The 19,162-nt window shown below is 39.4% G+C and overlaps 3 protein-coding genes across 6 annotated transcripts in view; 2 read left to right on the top strand and 1 right to left on the bottom strand.

Moving 5' to 3' along the window:
- Positions 1 to 1,358: 1,358 nt before the first annotated feature.
- LOC106096193 (WD repeat-containing protein 26 homolog) lies at positions 1,359 to 12,182 on the top strand. 3 transcript variants are annotated; one of them, XM_013263810.2, is made up of 4 exons: positions 1,359 to 1,523; positions 1,775 to 2,731; positions 10,385 to 11,340; positions 11,400 to 12,182. In XM_013263810.2, the coding sequence occupies exons 2-4, from the start codon at positions 2,276 to 2,278 to the stop codon at positions 11,884 to 11,886; spliced, it is 1,899 nt and encodes a 632-aa protein (XP_013119264.1). In that variant the 5' UTR covers positions 1,359 to 1,523; positions 1,775 to 2,275; the 3' UTR covers positions 11,887 to 12,182. The 3 variants fall into 3 exon arrangements, with proteins under 3 accessions (XP_013119264.1, XP_013119265.1, XP_013119266.1); XM_013263811.2 differs by lacking the exon at positions 1,359 to 1,523 and adding an exon at positions 1,614 to 1,670; XM_013263812.2 differs by lacking the exon at positions 1,359 to 1,523 and having other exon boundaries at positions 1,756 to 2,731.
- A 519-nt stretch (positions 12,183 to 12,701) lies between these two features.
- Positions 12,702 to 14,970, bottom strand: LOC106096180 (protein ARV1). Of its 2 annotated transcripts, none has more exons than XM_013263783.2 (4): positions 14,791 to 14,970; positions 13,483 to 13,602; positions 13,276 to 13,423; positions 12,702 to 13,217 (listed from the first exon to the last, which is right to left on the bottom strand). In XM_013263783.2, the coding sequence occupies exons 1-4, from the start codon at positions 14,884 to 14,886 to the stop codon at positions 12,874 to 12,876; spliced, it is 708 nt and encodes a 235-aa protein (XP_013119237.1). In that variant the 5' UTR covers positions 14,887 to 14,970; the 3' UTR covers positions 12,702 to 12,873. The 2 variants fall into 2 exon arrangements, with proteins under 2 accessions (XP_013119237.1, XP_059218791.1); XM_059362808.1 differs by lacking the exon at positions 14,791 to 14,970 and adding an exon at positions 14,542 to 14,648.
- A 3,127-nt stretch (positions 14,971 to 18,097) lies between these two features.
- Positions 18,098 to 19,162, top strand: part of LOC106096179 (pantothenate kinase 3) — a 33,811-nt gene continuing 32,746 nt past the window's right edge. Inside the window, exon 1 of the mRNA XM_013263780.2 lies at positions 18,098 to 18,312. Coding sequence (XP_013119234.1) covers positions 18,249 to 18,312 — 64 coding nt within the window. The 5' untranslated portion in view covers positions 18,098 to 18,248. The remainder of the gene's footprint in view (positions 18,313 to 19,162) is intronic.

Raw genomic sequence — 19,162 nt, 5'->3', positions numbered from 1 at the left:
TACACTATTTCAGCATAACAATTTTTAAAATATATTGTTTTTACTTAACAATTATTATTTAAAAAAATATTTTGAAAGATAAATATAAACAACACTTTAATTTTTTCTTGATATTTTTTGTCTACCCACAGCATCCTGTGTCTGTTTATGACAGAAACTAGTCATATATTTGGCTCACTCGCATTACATATGTGTGAAAGAGCACACAACAGAACGAAGAAATAGATATTAACAATTTGTATAATTAAATAACAATTTAATTCGTACAATTAAAAATATTGTCAACGAAAGCCTTTGCATGATACAAAAATCGGATTTCGATTAGGTCTATATTTTTTCTGTGAATGTTTAAAAAAATCATGATGTTTTGTTAACGTTTTTCGAACAATTCCGAAAGCTGAACAGGACAAGATATATATATTTACAGGTAGTGGCAGTTGCCCAACAACAAAATACAAATAAACAGGATACTTTAAAACCATGTTTACACTTGGAACAAATCTAGATTTCGGAAATCGGAATTCTCGTGTTTTGCAACGAGGTTTTCCATATATTTTGAGTGTGAGCAAATCTACTTATATGTGGAGAAGTTACCAACGATAACTCGCAAGATGGCTTTAATACAGGGTAACTACCAAAAAAAAATCAGTATGTACGGAAATTATCAACCGTTTTTAGCTACTGTCGCCAGAACATTAAGCTGTGAATAAACTAATTCTATTCTGGAGTACTTTGCATTTAGAATTCGTCTGAAGCGGACGCTTCGGGATTCGATGCTTAGTCATCGTTATACACAGTACAGTTATAACTGTACATTGGTTTTAATTCTGTATTTTTAATACACGTGTTTTAATTTACAGTTGGTGGGGACACCAACTTCGGAAGTACAACCTGGCATATAGAGTCGTACTCTGCCATTTCGATTAAAGTCCAAAAAAAAAAAAAAAAAATTCTGGAGTACGTAAATGGACTTCGTTCGAAAAGTGCGCATACCACATTAAAGGGAAATCCATATATATTATTTGGTAAACCACACTTAACCCAGAACTGTTTTCGTAGAACAAACCTTCAAGTGTTGTTTCGAAACTGGGGGCAGAACTTAAAATTCAGTCTGGAGACAATTAGTGGACTTCGTTCAAAAAAGTGCGCATACCACATTAAAGGGAGATCAATACCTTTAATTTGGTATGTCATAACTTGGTATGGATACATCTCTGAAATTGGAAAATTTTATCAGCTGGGCATATGACGTTACCTTCTTAAATCTATCTAATTCAACCATGCTGTGAAGCTGTACTAAAACATTCGGTAACGTATCTTTGAGCGTATTTTTGCCATAGACAACGTTATACGTTTCTTTTTAAGTTTAAACCTTAAAAATAGGAAGTGCATGCAGCAATACATATACACGCATTTAATTGCACTAGCCATTTTTTTCATTGACGTTAAAAGTTTTTGGTCGTGTTCGTTCTTGTTTATCCATGGAAGTTGTTACCATTAAAAACGTTACATAAAAAAGGAAGGTAAATTGTAGAATTAAAGAATTCAAAACAAAATGTAACTATGTGTATTTGTTTGCCCTTGCTATTTGTGATGGATGCTGCCACGAATAGGGTAATTTTGTATGTATAAGTGTTTACATTTATTCACCATCAGCTGTGAAAGCTGGGGTACGTCATTAATAGTTTTAAGACTTGGAATTCTAAAAAATCAAAGTATCTCGTAATGTTTTTTCAGTTTTCATTCAACATAATTATTTTTGTGTTTTGCATAGCTAACAAACAGGGCACCTGTCGAAACGCAGTGTGCACTGTGGTCTGTAGGAGGAGGAAGAGAGAAAAGAAGTAAGAGAGAAGACAGTAAGGCTGCCGTCGTTGGGGTATTATAAAGACTCAAAATTGATAGAAATAACAAAAAAGCTGCTGCAACTGGTGCCTCTTCCGAGGACCAGCCGCCGCGCAAAAAAGGACGACGTTCAGCAGCAGGACGGACGGACGATTTTACTGGAATAAACAATAGTAGTGGCCTCCGTTCGTTTTTATCGGAAGACAGCGAAACAGCAACAACGTCAAGAGCTGCAGCCGCAGCACAGCAAGAGCGGATACGCAATCAAAATAATCGTGAAAAACAGACAAAAGGTGATTCAGCGAATCAAAACGCAAACAATAACAACAGTACTAACAAAGAAAACAGCCAAGAGGAGAACAAACAACTCGAACAACAGCACCATCGTAATAAAGTCACTGAAACAGAAAAAGCAGACTCCAGGGCGAATATGGAAAACGTAGCCTTGAACCCTTCTACATCTCAAGGAATAGAAACGACGAACATGGCGAATATAAGTAACAATGCTGGCAGTAGTCATGAAAGTGACTCGTCATCCGTAGCAGGATCAGTGAACGTAAATTCAACAAATACGAACGGTCACGACGCTAAACATAATCATAATGGATTCACTGCCAACAATAATAATAACGACAACACAGAGCTTTCCAATGCTCGCGATGATCAAAATAATCACAATGAGACAAATAATACAATTTCATGGTTAGGAAAATCAAATCAAGAAATTATACGTCTGATTGGACAATATTTGCAAGATTTGGGACTTGAAAAATCTGTGAATACATTAATGTCCGAATCTGGTTGCTATTTGGAACATCCATCTGCAACGAAATTTCGTGAACACGTTCTATCAGGAGAGTGGAGCAAAGCAGATGCAGACCTTAAGGTTAGTATGTAGTATAAAAAAAAAAATATTTGTGAGCATACACTGATGAATTTTAGTCAATGCAGTTGAAACAATTTTTATATTATCTGCGACGAAATTACGAAGGGTCGTTTAACAATGCAACATATTCGACTTTTCAGTAACATTTTTCTGAGATGTAATTTTTTTACCCTTCACTATTGCTGTGGTACTGGTTTTCACTCAGGCTCACGCACGCTCACGAGACAAAAAAATTATTCACGCACGACTTTTATGTCGACTCACGTTCACACAAGCTTAAGGTGCTATTACACGTCATGTAGATGTCTTCTAACATGCTACTTTTTGTATTTACATGTAATTGAAGATGTTTGTCAAAATTGTGAATTTACATACGATTCATAATTTTTGCTATCACATCCGTATGTTATTTTAGTATAACATAACCTAAAAATTTGAGTAAAATAGAATTTTTTTATGCGTAAACATTGTGAGAAATTGTGAGTTGTGAGAAAGCTGGTTAAATCATAAATTTGTGAAAACAATTTAGTTTGGGGTTGCTTTAATTCGACTGACAACTAAAACAGCTGATTTCTTTATGTTTTCGTCAGAAAGAATAGAGCACGCTCTAATCGAAAAAAAAATACATGTGCTATTTTGAAAAGTAATTTTCATATGTAAGTTTCGTTTGTATCACACGACATGTGCAACTCAACATGTGCTAAATTTGACGTGTCATAAGACAACTACATGCCGTGTAATAGAGCCTTTACTAGACAAAAATTTTACTCACGCACGACTCACAAAAAAATCACTATAAACCAAAGACTTGCGAATCACGGTTGAACAAATATTTTTCCATTAAGCGAATAATCTTTTTTTTTGCAAACGTCGGCGATACAAATGCAAAGCAAATTTTGTGCATGAACATTTCACTGAGGAACAGGGGGAAACTTCCCACATATCAATGAGTGCAGTCCATTTCAAGTTTAAGCTCAATGCTAAGGGGCCTCATTTTTATGGCCGAGTCCGAACGGCGTGCTGCAGTGCGACACCTCTTTGGAGAGAAGTTTTCTGATAGTCTCGCCAGGATTCGAACCCAAGCGTTTTGGTATGGAGACAAAAACATTTGATAGGTGTCAAATTTCGCTCGCGAAACGATTTAAAATTTTAGCGACTTTTCTGAATGTAGAATAGAATACCAACACTGTTGCTGAAGAATCTAGATTTAACTGTAGTTGAGCACTTTACGACTGTCCCCACTCTTATAGTTCCCGATGTCTGGAAAATGGTTAGTGTTATCCCGCTACTGAAGCCTGGAAAGGAACCCTAGTTTGGGGGAGTCGTACAGACAAATCTCCCTTCTCTCACTAGTAGCAAAGACGCTGGACGCATTCCTCCTCCCGAGCCTCGTAGGAGAATTTCCATTCCATAAGAAATCGAAGCACCATAGAGTGAAACACACTTTGCATTTAGAATTCGTCTGAAGCGGACGCTTCGGGATTCGATGCTTAGTCATCGTTATACACAGTACAGTTATAACTGTACATTGGTTTTAATTCTGTATTTTTAATACACGTGTTTTAATTTACAGTTGGTGGGGACACCAACTTCGGAAGTACAACCTGGCATATAGAGTCGTACTCTGCCATTTCGATTAAAGTCCAAAAAAAAAAAAAAAATAGAGTGAAACAGGGAGTTCCCCAAGGTGGGGTGATATCTCCGGCACTGTTCAACCTCTACTTATTCTCCATTCCACTCCCTCCAGACGGCATAGAGATCGTATTATATGCGAACGATTGTACGATCATTTCATCAGGCTCCCCACCCACTGTTGACATCTGCAATGGGTTGAAAGTCTACCTCAACGAACGTGCCTCATATTTCGCTGAAGAAATCAAGAAATTGAAGATATCTGCCACCAAATTTTCAGCCACATTGTTCACTACAAATACGCGTGAGGTGAAGTCAGAGCTGACTGTGATGGCCGATGGAGAAATGATTCCAACCATCAAGTGTCCAAAAATACTTATCTCCACAATTGACAGCTCTTACACATTCTCCCTACATGCCACAGCAATTTGCGATAAAGTCAAAAGCAGAAACAAGGTCCTTAAGTCACTTGCTGGCAGCACTTGAGGTGCAGACAAAGAAAGCTTGTTGACCACGTACAAAGCAATTGACCGGTCTGTGGTAAGCTATGCAGCGCCAGTGTGGTCTCGTCAGCTCTGTGACACCCAGTGGAATAATATTCAGATCTGTCAGAATGCCGCCCTCCGAACTGCGACGGGCTGTCTCCTCAGTTCTCTTGTGGACCACCTCCATCAGGAGACAAAGATCCTACCAGTGCGACGACATACACACTATGCTGTCTAAGCAATACCTTTTGGGTTGTGATCGCAGAGACCATCCAAATCATTATCTTGTAGATAGATATCCACCGCCCAGAAGCCTGTTCAACTGCCCAGCCAGATTAACTCGACTCAAACCCAGATCCCTGTGGACGCACTCCATCTTAGTCGCAGAGGTCCTTGGAATTGACACTCAACAGAATCAAGCAGACGAAAGATAGAACACAACGAACTGCTATAACAACAACACCTCTCATTTCCGAGCACTTTCTTCATTTGTCAATATTCAGATCTGTCAGAATGCCGCCCTCCGAACTGCGACGGGCTGTCTCCTCAGTTCTCATGTGGACCATCTCCATCAGGAGACAAAGATCCTACCAGTGCGACGACATACACACTATGCTGTCTGAGCAATACCTTTTGGGTTGTGATCGCAGAGACCATCCAAATCATTATTTTGTAGATAGATATCCACCGCCCAGAAGCCTGTTCAACTGCCCAGCCAGACTAACTCGACTCAAACCCAGATCCCTGTGGACGCACTACATCTTAGTCGCAGAGGTCCTTGGACTTGACACTCAAAAGAATCAAGCAGACGAAAGATAGAACACAACGAGCTGTTACAACAACACCTCTTATTTCTGAGCACTTTCTTCATTTAGTTGCCACTCTCATTATGACATCCAGCTTCACCAAGGAGTGGAAAACTGCTAGGATTAATCCTATAAAGAAAAAGTCGAACTCCGACGAATTTAGACCAATGGCGTTCTTTCCCATTTTGTCCAAGGTGGTTGAGTATGTTTTAAAGTTGATTACCTGGAACGTTGCAGATTACTTTCTGACTCTCAATGTGGTTTCAGGAGTCAGAGGAGTACATCTATGCTACTGTTGGGATTAACTGACTCCATTAGAGAAAAAAATTCTCATAATAAAATATGCCTTCGGCTATCGTTGGAATTGGAAAAGGCATTCGATCGCGTTGACCATTTTGTCTTGATCAGAAAACTTCACTGGTATTTTGGGCTCGGTCTAGATGCCTGTAAATTGTTTTGCTCATAACTTTTTGGTAGATCACAATATGTGCTGTGCATATTGATAACGTAGTTAGTCAAATTAATGTAGCACTTCGCCAGCTATACAACTGATCTAATGTTACCGCTTCCAATAAAGGAGAGACTTGTACACGCTTTGATAATACCACATATCCTTTATTGTATTGAGGTTTTTGTGCAAATACGGCTGAAAATCTTAGAGGGCTTAAACTTGCAGTAAATCGAGTAGTCCTTTATCTGTATTCAGCTGGTCGCTATACCCATTTATTCAGATGTCTGATTTCAGATGTCTGATATTTTTTCACAAAATATTAAAAGCGCAATCACCCCGTTTCCTTGTAGAACAGTTTACGACAAAGTCAGATTATCATTCCTATATGCAGAGGTTAAATGAACAAATCATTTCAAGTAGGAATTGCTAGATTATACAACTGTTATTAGGAAATAAATTAAAATATTTCTCGATATCAGATAACACCTACCGAAAAAGATTACTCCGTTATTTGACAACACCTACATAACGGTAATCCTTTTTTTAAGCCAAATGCCAAATTATTGACCGATATAGACCATATTTGTCATGGCTGTTAGAAGGCATAGAAAAACACCACCTCCAAATCGCGTAATAATTGTGCCCTCCAGAGGCTCAGAAGGTTGTTGTTGTTGTAGCAGTTTATTGTGTTCTATCTTTCGTCTGCTTGAATCTGTTGAGTGTCAAGACCCTGGAACTCCGCGACTAAGTTGGGGTGCGTCCACAGGGATCTGGGTCTGAGTCGAGTGGGTCTGGCCGGGCAGTTAAACAGGTGACGTGTATCGTGCGGTCCCTGGTTACAATCGGGACAAACATCTTGCACGTCGGCATCAATCCTAGCTCTGTGGGAATTGAGGCGGCTGCATCTGCCGGAACGTAATTGAGCCAGAACTTCTCTGGTTTGCCGGGGGAGGTCGATTTCTTCGGGTGCAATGGGTGGCGATCGTTCTCCAAGGACTACATTCACCCGGTAGCCAATTACCGCGTTTGCTACCGTGTCTGCATGAATGTTGTTCAGACCCGCTTGATCTAGAGGTTCTCTCTTGTAGCGCTGAACTTCACGCTCTAGATCGTGTAGATCTACCTTTAGGCTTCTGGGCGGTGGGTATCTATCTATACACAAGATGATGATTTGGATGGTTTCTGCGATAACAGCCCAAAAGGTATTGCTTAGACAGCATGTAGTTATGTCTTCGCACTGGTCTTTGTCTTTGTCTCCTGATGGAGGTGGTCCACATGAGAACTGAGGAGACAGCCCGTCGCAGTTCGGAGGGCGGCATTCTGACAGATCTGTATATTATTCCACTGCGTGTCACAAAGTTGACGAGACCACACTGGCGCTGCATAACTTACCACAGACCGGCCAATTGCTTTGTACGTGGTCAACAAGGTTTCTTTGTCTGCACCCCAAGTGCTGCCAGCGAGTGACTTGAGGACCTTGTTTCTACTTTTGCCTTTATCGCAGATTGCTGTGGCATGTGGGGAGAAAGTGTAGGAGCTGTCAAATGTGGCGCCAAGTATTTTGGGACACTTGATGGTCGGAATCATTTCTCCATCGACCATCACAGTCAGCTTAGTTGTTGTTGTTGTTGTTGTAGCAGTTTATTGTGTACTATCTTTCGTCTGCTTGATTCTCTTGAGTGTCAAGACCCAGGAACTCCGCGACTAAGATGGGGTGCGTCCACAGGGATCTGGGTCTGAGTCGAGTGGGTCTGGCCGGGCAGTTAAACAGGTGACGTGTATCGTGCGGTCCCTGGTTACAATCGGGACATACATCTTGCACGTCGGCATCAATCCTAGCTCTGTGGGAATTGAGGCGGCTGCATCTGCCGGAACGTAATTGAGCCAGAACCACTCTGGTTTGCCGGGGGAGGTCGATTTCTTCGGGTGCAATGGGTGGCGATCGTTCTCCAAGGACTACATTCACCCGGTAGCCAATTACCGCGTCTGCTACCGTGTCTGCATGAATGTTGTTCAGACCCGCTTGATATGCCGCTTGATCTAGAGGTTCTCTCTTGTAGCGCTGAACTTCACGCTCTAGATCGTGTAGATCTACCTTTAGGCTTCTGGGCGGTGGGTATCTATCTATACACAAGATGATGATTTGGATGGTTTCTGCGATAACAGCCCAAAAGGTATTGCTTAGACAGCATGTAGTTATGTCTTCGCACTGGTCTTTGTCTTTGTCTCCTGATGGAGGTGGTCCACATGAGAACTAAGGAGACAGCCCGTCGCAGTTCGGAGGGCGGCATTCTGACAGATCTGAATATTATTCCACTGCGTGTCACAAAGTTGACGTGACCACACTGGCGCTGCATAACTTACCACAGACCGGCCAATTGCTTTGCACGTGGTCAACAAGGTTTCTTTGTCTGCACCCCAAGTGCTGCCAGCGAGTGACTTGAGGACCTTGTTTCTACTTTGGACTTTATTGCAGATTGCTGTGGCATGTGGGGAGAAAGTGTAGGAGCTGTCAAATGTGACGCCAAGTATTTTGGGACACTTGATGGTCGGAATCATTTCTCCATCGACCATCACAGTCAGCTCAGAATTCACCTCACGCGTATTTGTAGTGAACAGTGTGGCTGAAGATTTGGTGGCGGATATCTTCAGATTTCTTGCAGCGAAATATGAGGCAAGCTCGTTGAGGTAGACATTCAACCTATCGCAGATGTCATCAATGGGTGGGGGGCCTGATGCCATGATCGTACAATCGTCCGCATATGATACGATCTCTATGCCGTCTGGAGGGATGGGATGGAGGATAGGTAGAGGTTAAACAGAGCCGGAGATATCACCCCGCCTTGGGGAACTCCCTGTTTCACTCTACGGTGTTTCGACTTCTTATCCCTAAATTCCACAAATGACTGGCGGCCACACAGATAATTCGCGACCCATCGTTTCAGGCCTGGCTGGTGAGAGAAGGGAGATCGGTCTGTACGACTCCCCCAAACTCGGGTCTTTTCCAGGCTTCAGTAGCGTGATCACTCTGCCCATTTTCCAGACATCGGGAACTATAAGAGTGTTCAATGACAGGTTGAGGACAGTGGTAAGGTACTCAACTCCAGGTGAATTCAGATTCTTCAGCATCAATGTAGAGATTCCGTCGGGGCCCAACGCCTTGGAAGATTTGGCGCCACGGATGACATTCGTAACTTCGCTCACGGTAAATTGTGATGGCTGTCCATCGGCTCGGAGACCACGAATACGGCGAATGGCTCTCCTCCTTGCCCTGTCACATAGTCCGATGACGAGGACGCCGAAGGCGACGACGGCGACGCTTGTGACCCACTGCTGGCTATGTTCGCACAGCACCTTGCGACATAGCCAGTATGACTATACTCCCGTAGTGAAATTAGGCCAGAGCAAGAACGAAAATGTACCCACTCCATGCACCGGTTACACCTCACCGACACCGACCGATGATGAAGAAGGTTCTGGCAAACCGAACAGAACCAGGGTCCGGGGTTCTTTTCAATCCCGGCACGGACCAGAAGCGTGCGGAGAAGGCACTCCGGGATGTGCCTCTCCCATGACGATGAAAGACGAACACGTACACTGAGGCGGCAGCCCTTGCCGATGATGATTCCATCGGGTCAATCCGGTGCGTACAACCGGCTGCCATGGGATTGCCGGTGCTTGTCTATGGTGGTTGTTGTAGCCAAATTTTGATGTGGAGGTGGGGATTCTCGTCATGTTCCTGTAGGTGAGCAAGCTCGTTCCGGTCCAAAGGACCGATCGCCGCGGGAACAGGATGGCCAATAGTTATTTAAAGGCGCCAATAGCTCGACTCGACGCACTAACAACTTGTAAGTGCATATTTTTGTTGTTGGCACCTACACATACGGGCTCTTGTTTAGTCTCTCTATTTATTATGGTTGCCTATTACGGCTTGTCAATGAATTACGTACGTATATATTTTACGGTATTTCTCCCAAAGGGGAGTGAGTCGAGCTAATGACCATGAGATCTGTTTATTTAGTTTTATAAGGTTGAATTCAGATTCATTGCTATGTTATATGGTTTTATTGTCCATGAAGGTTATTTTATTACAGAAAGGAATGAAATAAATAAATGATGCTTTCGCTCCGAGTAATTTGCAAAAAAACCAAACAACGCTGATACAAAATAGGCTAGGTTCACAGAACCATTTGATGCATGATTTAATTTTAATTTTTGTTTTTGTTTATTTTACATTTAATATTACATTAATGTGATTTCTTATTGCATTCGTCCGAAGGAATTGGAACCACTTATAGATAATGGAAAACCATCGACCATTATAGAAATGAAATTTATATTGTTGGAGCAAAAGTATCTCGAAAACCTCGACGATGGTTGTCCTTTGGAAGCTCTGCACGTATTACGAAATGAGCTTACGCCACTACAGCATAATATATCACGCGTTCATCAATTGTCCTCTTATATGATGTGTTCAAATAATCACGATCTTTACCAGCGCGCCAAGTGGGAAGGCAAAGGCATATTGTCCCGTGCTTTAGTTATGGAACGGTTGCAGACGTTTTTGCCACCATCAGTGATGATGGCTCCGAGGCGATTGCGTTCTTTATTGCAACAAGCCGTTGAACTGCAGACCCAAAACTGCTTATTTCACGATATGGCGTGGGAAACTAATTTACAAAATGTGTCTTTGCTGACTGATCACTGCTGTGCCACGGATGGATTCCCTTTGCAAACTATCCAAATTTTGTCAGACCACTGTGATGAGGTGTGGTTTTGTAAGTTTTCACCTGATGGCTTGAAATTAGCAACAGGCAGTAAGGATGGAGCCATTATTATTTGGGATGTCGATCCGTACAAATTGCAGTTGAAACAACGCCGGCTTTTGGATAGCCAAACCCAAATGAGCGTAGCATTCATCAACTGGAGCCCAGATTCGAAAATGATTCTGGTTGGTGGTCCAGAGGATTCCACTGAAATTTGTATTTTCAATGTTGACGATGGTCGTCTTCTGATGAAAATGAACAATATGAATCAAGAAGATAGCTTGTCCTGCGGGGCTTTCAATCGCGATGGCACTAGGTTTGTATGCGGTGGACAAAAAGGACAATTTTATCTGTGTGATCTCAAAGGTACCGTCCTCGATTCGTGGGAGGGTGTGCGAATCAATAGCGTAGCCTATAGATCAGATAACAAAACTATACTAGCCGCTGACAATCACTTTCGCATTCGTGGGTAAGTATAGCATGTGGGCTCTAAGCGCTTACGGTGACATTACTACTTTATTTTTGCAGGTACAATTTTGAAAATCCTCGAACTGATTTTGATGTTCTTAAGGAATCACATCCTATCATGACATTTTCGGTCAATTCGGCAGATCGTTTAGCATTGCTTAATATATCCAATCAGGGACTGCACTTGTGGGACTTGGAGGACAAATGTCTCCTGCGTAGCTTCCAGGGTATACGCCAAAGCAATTTCGCTATACACTCTTGCTTTGGTGGCGTCAATGAAAGCTTCGTAGCTAGTGGTAGCGAGGATAAACATGTCTGCATTTGGCATATCAAGCGAGAAGAACCTCTAGCAAAATTGTCAGGCCATGCGAAAACTGTTAACTGTGTTTCTTGGAACCCAGTCTATCCCTCTTTGTTGGCTTCAGCTAGTGACGATTCCACCGTTCGTATATGGGGGCCGACTGCTACACACAACGTAAACGCAACACCAGAAAGCGATGATTGTTCATCCTGTTCTTCTTCGTCGTCATGGAATATGACATCCTAGAGTATAGCAATTGATGTTGCGCAGTTTTAATATAATTCACATGTAATGGAAGCATACGGACTCTTTATTGTAAGAAATTTACTTCATTGTCATTAAATCATGTCACACCTAAACTACTACTGCACTATTCATTTGATAGCTTATTATATTACAACGCAGACTGTCGGCATGCACTCATTAACAAAACCGATTAATCATGTTAACATTTGACGATGTGTAGAATAATAATAAAGCGAAGAGAGGGGCTATTATGTTGGTGCATTTTGTTTTCCCCATCTCATTGCTTCCATTGTTAATCGAGTCGGTATGAATGATCATGCATAGCATAACAATATAATATATATATATATATATATATATATATATATATATATATATATATATATATATATATATATATATATATATATATATATATATATATATATATATATATATATATATATATATATATATATATATATATATATATATATATATATATATATATATATGTATATATGTATATGTTAATACAGTTGCAAGGGGACAGAGAACACCCTATCAGGTGTAAACCGATAAGTTTTCGCATTGGCCTATTAATGTAAAAACTTCAATGCCTCAAACTATTGTAGAAACTATGTCCCTTGGAGGGCGAAATTGACGAATTCGTTTCCAGAATAAAGCAATTGTAGGATAACAAGTCGTCAATGTTTCTCAGTATATAACATGTACTTGGCATTTTGTAAGCGTTACTCTTTCCATCACCACCATCAATGTGATTCGAAAAAATGCATAAAATATATACATATATACAATTGAAGTAGAACGATTCGTTAAGTGATCACACAATTTTAATTATTCTAAACAGAAACATTTGTAATTATATAAGTCTTAATTATAATTGAATTACAAGTAAAATAAACGTCTAGAAACTAAATATAGAATACATTTTCGAAACTAATGTCACATGTTTCATTATATTCAAAAATCATATTGATCAGTTGCTTAGTATTGGACCAACTGTTGCATTACATATGCTTTGGTGGCATACACTGGAATAACAATAAGTGCTGCTTTCAAAAGGCGAACGTGACTTACTACCATGTAAACGGACACAAGTGCACATAAATGATGCAGTAGGACGAAGTTACGGTGAAGTGAGGCGCCAATATCGGTAGTGTTTTCGCGCCACAATATTATGGGCAGCAAAAATATTTTGGAGAAGTTTGCCAGCGCATTAGCCTTAAGGAGTTGAAAACAATATTCTCTTGTGCAGCAAACTTGTGAAAAGAATGAGGGCCTTATTAGGAACGTTGCAATCATCATCAGCAAAGTACATAAAATAAACTCTAATACAAAGTTTAGGACCATGACATTAAGTTCCAATTAAGTTCATATATTGTATACCTCCGATTTTGTAGGCGCAACTGTAATAGAAACCATTTTCATGTGGCGGCATACGTCTCACATCACCTTGAAACTGTTCCATGGTGTTCTCTCTCCACAAAGTGAGCGATTCCAGTAAGAGCAACATCAGAGACAGCTTCCAAAAAAGCTAAAATAATTCCAAAATGGCAAAAAACATGTTTTATGATCAGTTATTTTACAATCTACCTTGAAATCTCGGTTATACAAGGCGTGTCGGTATGAAGAAGGAGATAGCAGCATAAAATCCACTATAATTATGACCGGTTCAAACTCTATGTACTTATCCGCGACTGAATGACATTTATTCTGTAACAAAATTATCACATCAATCAAGATTCGTCTCGAAACAGAAATGGAACGGAAGGCTGTGGAATAGAATCGATAATTGATAGGAAATAACTTAAAAATAATAAATTGCGCGAAGACCGGTCGGGATTCGAACCTGGACAATCGGAGCAATAGGAAGAGCTGTTGTCTGGCTAGGATTCGAGGCTATTACACAAATTCCGAATGATGCCGTGTAGACGAAAAATCCAACAATACAACCCAAAACATATGCTAAGAACAGCTAGTGTGACAAACTGTCCAACCTTGTTAGTGTCACACAATAACTTCTATATGACCTACCAATGTACGGTCTTTGAAGCCTCCACACCTAAAGATATCTGAGAATGAGCTCGAAATGCGTCATACCATGGTTGATGTTGCTGTTGTAGCCACATTTGTATGTGGCGAAAGCGACCCTCGTCAAGCTCCATAAATGAGCAAGCTCGTTCCATAGGCACCGTCGGATCTCTCACTAAGATTCCGTTTGATAACGCTGATTGTCCGCGACTGAAATTGCAGCTACTCCGTATACGAATCATTCCACTATTCCCAACCTGTGGACGCCTTTAAACACCACACAAATCGGAGCTCAAAGTTCCAACTCGTGTGGTGTTCATAGCTATCCCGTGCCATGTTGATGTTGTGGCATCCTCTGACTTTACTTTTCCTATGCAAAAACTCTTCGATCATCAGGATCGTCTCGAAAGGGATATACATAGAACTGAAGGCTATGAAATAGAATGACATTCGCCTTAACAGGCAGGGAAAAAACTTAATAATCACATTTTCAAAAAAAAAATATATATATATATATATATATATATGAACTAGTTACTCTCTTTCCGTTACTCGAGAAAAAACTAAAGGATTAACATGGAAGCATTGCACGATCATTCACAATGCAGCGAGAACATTCACCCAATTCGCTTTATGCTCGTTGCTTAATTTATCCTTCTCTGGTAACATTAACCTGACAGGCTTAGTAAGTATAAATTTGTTTTTTTGATTTTCATGACAACGTTAAAGTGCATCCTACCACTGTTGCCTTTGATGAAGAAAACCCCTTAAATCAGGTTGAGTGTCAATTGTTGCCTTATCACATAAAAACTTTAAAAATTCTAAATAAGTTTCCATTATCGCAAATTTTTAGAAATGGAAACCACATACACAGTTTAAAGGTTTTATTGTGCTGCTGTACTCTTTAAATAATTTCGGCAAATTGTTTCCGCAATTGACGCAAACGTATTTTTTATTTTGTTTCATGTTGCATTTGACACAATCTGATAAAGGGATAAGACAAACTAAATTTCAATGCCAAAATTTAAATGCAGGGTTCACTCTAGGCAAATTTATACAAGGTTAAGTCACTAGACCAGCTGATGCAATTTTCCAATTCCAGAGTTATTTTGAACGTCAAATGCTTTGTGTTTTAAAATTTGTTCACATTTCATTCCTTTTTTCACATTTTAATTGGCTTAAGTCGTATTAAATCTTTTGATCCTGTGGCTGTGGCTACACATGAAAATGCAAATAAAAACTAGGCGGATTTAATACATATTAATACCGTCAACCGGTCGGATGATTTTGTTTCGCCATGCCATTATGACCAGGTAATGTACCGTAAACAGCTGAATACAATTTTTCTCGCGAAGTGCACTATCTGTCAACGAGTTTTGGTTGTGTGTGTGTTATAACACACAAACAACGAAAAAGGCGCGAACTAGTAACGTACGCAAAATCAGAGTTGCACTAATCACTGATTTTGACAGATAGTGCACTCAAAATTTTGTTGATGGGCAATTGGCCTACCTGTAAACGAATTCCAGTAACAATTGGTGCACATTGGCAAACATTTTTGAGTAAAGGCCGGTACTGTATTCGGTTTTCGCGTTAAAACTCCATATAAAAAAATAAACGGAAAAATTTGACGAAATGTGTTCGTTTCGTCATGACTTGTATTTTCATCTAGGGAAAATTTACATTTCGGGACTCCCATTGAGAGCACAACCAAATTCGCTGTGCAATAAGACATTTTCTTATGCAAAATAAACGCGATCGTCAAACTTCTAATTGTAACTGGGTGTTTGTTAGTGTTAGTGATGTTGCTCACATGTGTTTACTCTGGTTGGAAAAAAATAAAGAGTTTGTGGATGCATAAATAAAAAAGTATTTTTTTTTAATATAAGTAAGTATACTTGAAAGAAAAATAAATATTTCTTTTACAACATGCAACTCAATCAATCTGTACGAAATAATAAGGTTTGTGAAAGGATGTGTTGCACTTTTGGTCTTGCAATTACAACAACAATATTTGGATAAAAGTGGAAGATGCTGACAAAGGCTTTTGGAAAGTTGTGCTTATTTAACTAATAACAGTGAAAACACTACAAAATCTTATTATTTTTACAAAATTCTGCATTTGTCTCTTTTTAAATTGTTTTTACGTTTCATTATATATAAATTACGAAGGGGTGGGTTTTGGTTGAAATTACAAAAGCATACATGCTCGTAAGCAGCTGATAAATTATTTGATGCCATAAATGGCAACATTGGCAACATTTTGGCCAAAGAAACTCAAAAAATCAACCTTTTCAAACCACCGTAAGAACGGCTTTCCAAAAAATGTCCGTTAAAAATAACGTAGTACCAGCCTTAAACGATCAATTTTTTTTAATAAAGCAGCTGGTTTTCATAAAACATCTGTTCGAAGAAGTTGAACCTAATGTGTCTGTCACATTTTGAGATTGAAATTTTTAGTGGTTTATAACATGGTGGATTGATGAAGGCGGTCTCACGGGAACAGCTGGAAACAGCCGGCTAATTTGATGGTATTAAGATGCCATTTCTGTGTTTACATACAATTAAACAATTAAAGGTGGTCTCATTTGTACAACAACCACTAATCATATGGTGCAACCCGCCATCTAGCCACCAAGCTGACCGATGTTTTGCAGACACGCACAAATTTGTGTGTGTATACGTGTGCGCACATGAGCAGAGAATATGCGAGAAAAAAATAACAACAACGGAAATGCAAACAAAAATCTGGCATCTTAATACCGTCAAACGTGGCCGGCAGTAAATAGCTGTTCGCGTGAGGCCACCTTTTTGAAACCGCCTTGAACACACACAAACAATGAAAAAAGGTTCGAACAACAATAGTAAAATACTCAAAATCAGAGTTGCTCTTATCACTGATTTTGACAGATAGTGCACTCTTAATTTTGTTGTTGAGCAAATGCAGAATTATGTAAATGTTGTCTCTTTGGTACAACAATATAATAACCATATGATGAAATCGCTGTCTTGTCATCAAGCTGATAAAGGTTTTGCCAACACACACACAAATAAATTTGTGCGTACATGAGCAGAGAATTTGAGAGAAAGAACAAAACAACAAAGAGAATGCGAACAAATATCTGTCATCTTAATACCGTTAAAAGCCCAGTACTGACTTCGACTTTTCAACCGAAAAACTGTCAAAAAGCTTATAAAAAAATGGTGACAAACAAAATGCGAACACATTACACAGAAGTGGTTCAAAGTTCTATGAGCAAAATACATGTCGATGCGCCGACACAAATTTAGCTTCAATTAATTTCAAAGGTAATTAATTGCTCATGAAATGGACAGCAATCAACCCTGCTTCAATGATTACATCTTTGTTGTGTGTTGTTGTTTGTATTATGGAAAACAATAGTCTGTCGGATTTCGCAAAAACTTAATAGGCATTTTCACTGTGAATGAAGTCAGTACTAGGCATGACATAATAACCATGTAGTGTGCCGTTAACAGCAGAGTACAATTTTTTCTCGCGAGGTGCACAATCTGTCACAGTGCACACAGTGCGCGAACTTGTAACATACTCAAAATCAGAGTTGAACTAATAACTGATGTTGACAGATAGTGCACTCAATATTTTGTTGTTGTGCAACTGCCACTACCTGTAAATGAATATTTCTTGATACTAGCAGGATTCACTGAATAAGGTTAAGCCAAGCGATCAGCCGATATACTTTTCTTTTAATATTTGGCAGTACTTGGCATTGAGGATGTCAACTTGTTCTCTTTTTACATTCATTCTTTGTTTACGTTTTCTCCTATATGATGACATTTTCAATCGTCAGATTTGACATCCTTAATGATGTTTATGGGGCCTATCCACTTTGTGTTTTTGCATGTGACCTAACCTTCTATTAGTGAATCCTGTGGTACTAGGATAAACCTGTCTGGCTGTTAACAGCAGTTCGTGTGAGACCACCTTGGTACTGTATGTTATTAAAATAAAACACAACAAATATGCCTTGTGTCGTTTTATTCGATGTACGACACTAATTAGGTAATGCCATACATATCTGTATTACGAAAATAAAATTGATGATACCCCTTATTGCATTGTGACAGTTCCGGCTGACGTATCTTCGCGTTGTCAATTTAAGAGTGTGTAACAGCTGTAAAGCATCGGTCAAGTTTCGCGTTTTTTTTTTGTAAATAATCAAAATTTACGCTTCGGGACATTCCAAGAACGTATTACATGTTTGAAAGTTACTAATTTATATCCCTGCAAAATTTGTAAATTTGTTTCAGAAGTTTATGCAGAACCTTCGTTTTGAGTGAACACCATCATGTCCCAACAGTCGCAACAAAAGGAAAGTGTAGCCATGATCAACAGACAAATTTTGGCTAAAGGTATGTTATGTTATTGGCCTTAACTTCTATGTCGTGATGTGTAATGCGTTATGAAAACAAACACCATTTCCAAAAACTGCACCACTCTTATCTTCAGTTATTTTTATAGCCAGAGGTTCTAGACTTTCCGTACTCTGCAGTATACATAATATAAGTAACAATTAAAGAACGCTATTTGTGTCACCTCACGGCTGAAAGATGAAACTGAAGTGTTTTCTGGATAAATGTACACATACTCACAATTGTAAATTTTTTTTAATTAAAAAGCTAACTTTTGAGTTTTTCGAATGCTGTGTATACATATTTAGTTGTCGGGCGATTTAAACTATCCAAAGCATAAAGACATATGCTTGTATTTGTGTTTTAGAAAGCGAAATTTCTCTCAGATCGATTGCAAATTGAAGATCAAAGTAGCATGCTCAACAACACTACACAAAACCCGTTTGCTCGATCGAACAATACACACGGAAATATACATAAGACTGGCTCTGATATAAAACCTCTCTAATTTGGCAGTGTGAAAAAAACCAAAAAATTTATTAAATATAATGCCATGATTGTATTAACAACACAATTAGAGGTTCGAAGACGATGTCAATAATCGCCCCTAGCATATAAAATCCAAAACAATAATCAATTTTCTTTAAATGGCTTTCGACATTGGGATTTCCATAGCCGGGTGTGCCGTGTCGAAATTTGTAATAAGTTAGATTTGATTGTAGTTCAAATCTTAGGTACATATATGAATACGAATTACCTCTTTAGAAGGTAATAATGTATTCATTATAAACATCCCAACACTAAACAGAGCCTGTTCTGGTCGGTCTTTATAGCACAGCCGAATGGGGTT

This window comes from Stomoxys calcitrans, chromosome 1, assembly GCF_963082655.1.
Source record: "Stomoxys calcitrans chromosome 1, idStoCalc2.1, whole genome shotgun sequence".
In the NCBI taxonomy this organism is placed as follows: domain Eukaryota; kingdom Metazoa; phylum Arthropoda; class Insecta; order Diptera; family Muscidae; genus Stomoxys; species Stomoxys calcitrans.
Note: the sequence above shows the minus strand (reverse complement) of the source record. Positions and strands in the feature narration are given on the sequence as shown.

Coding starts and splice junctions, on each gene's coding strand:
- LOC106096193 (XM_013263810.2), top strand. CDS start 2,276: ATGGAAAACGTAGCCTTGAACCCTTCTACATCTCAAGGAATAGAAACG. Junction 2,732..10,384: donor AAGCAGATGCAGACCTTAAG/GTTAGTATGTAG, acceptor ATTCGTCCGAAG/GAATTGGAACCACTTATAGA. Junction 11,341..11,399: donor AATCACTTTCGCATTCGTGG/GTAAGTATAGCA, acceptor TTATTTTTGCAG/GTACAATTTTGAAAATCCTC.
- LOC106096180 (XM_013263783.2), bottom strand. CDS start 14,886: ATGAAACAAAATAAAAAATACGTTTGCGTCAATTGCGGAAACAATTTG. Junction 13,603..14,790: donor CAATAAAACCTTTAAACTGT/GTATGTGGTTTC, acceptor ATTTTGTTACAG/AATAAATGTCATTCAGTCGC. Junction 13,218..13,275: donor TTGCGCCTACAAAATCGGAG/GTATACAATATA, acceptor ACTTTGTATTAG/AGTTTATTTTATGTACTTTG.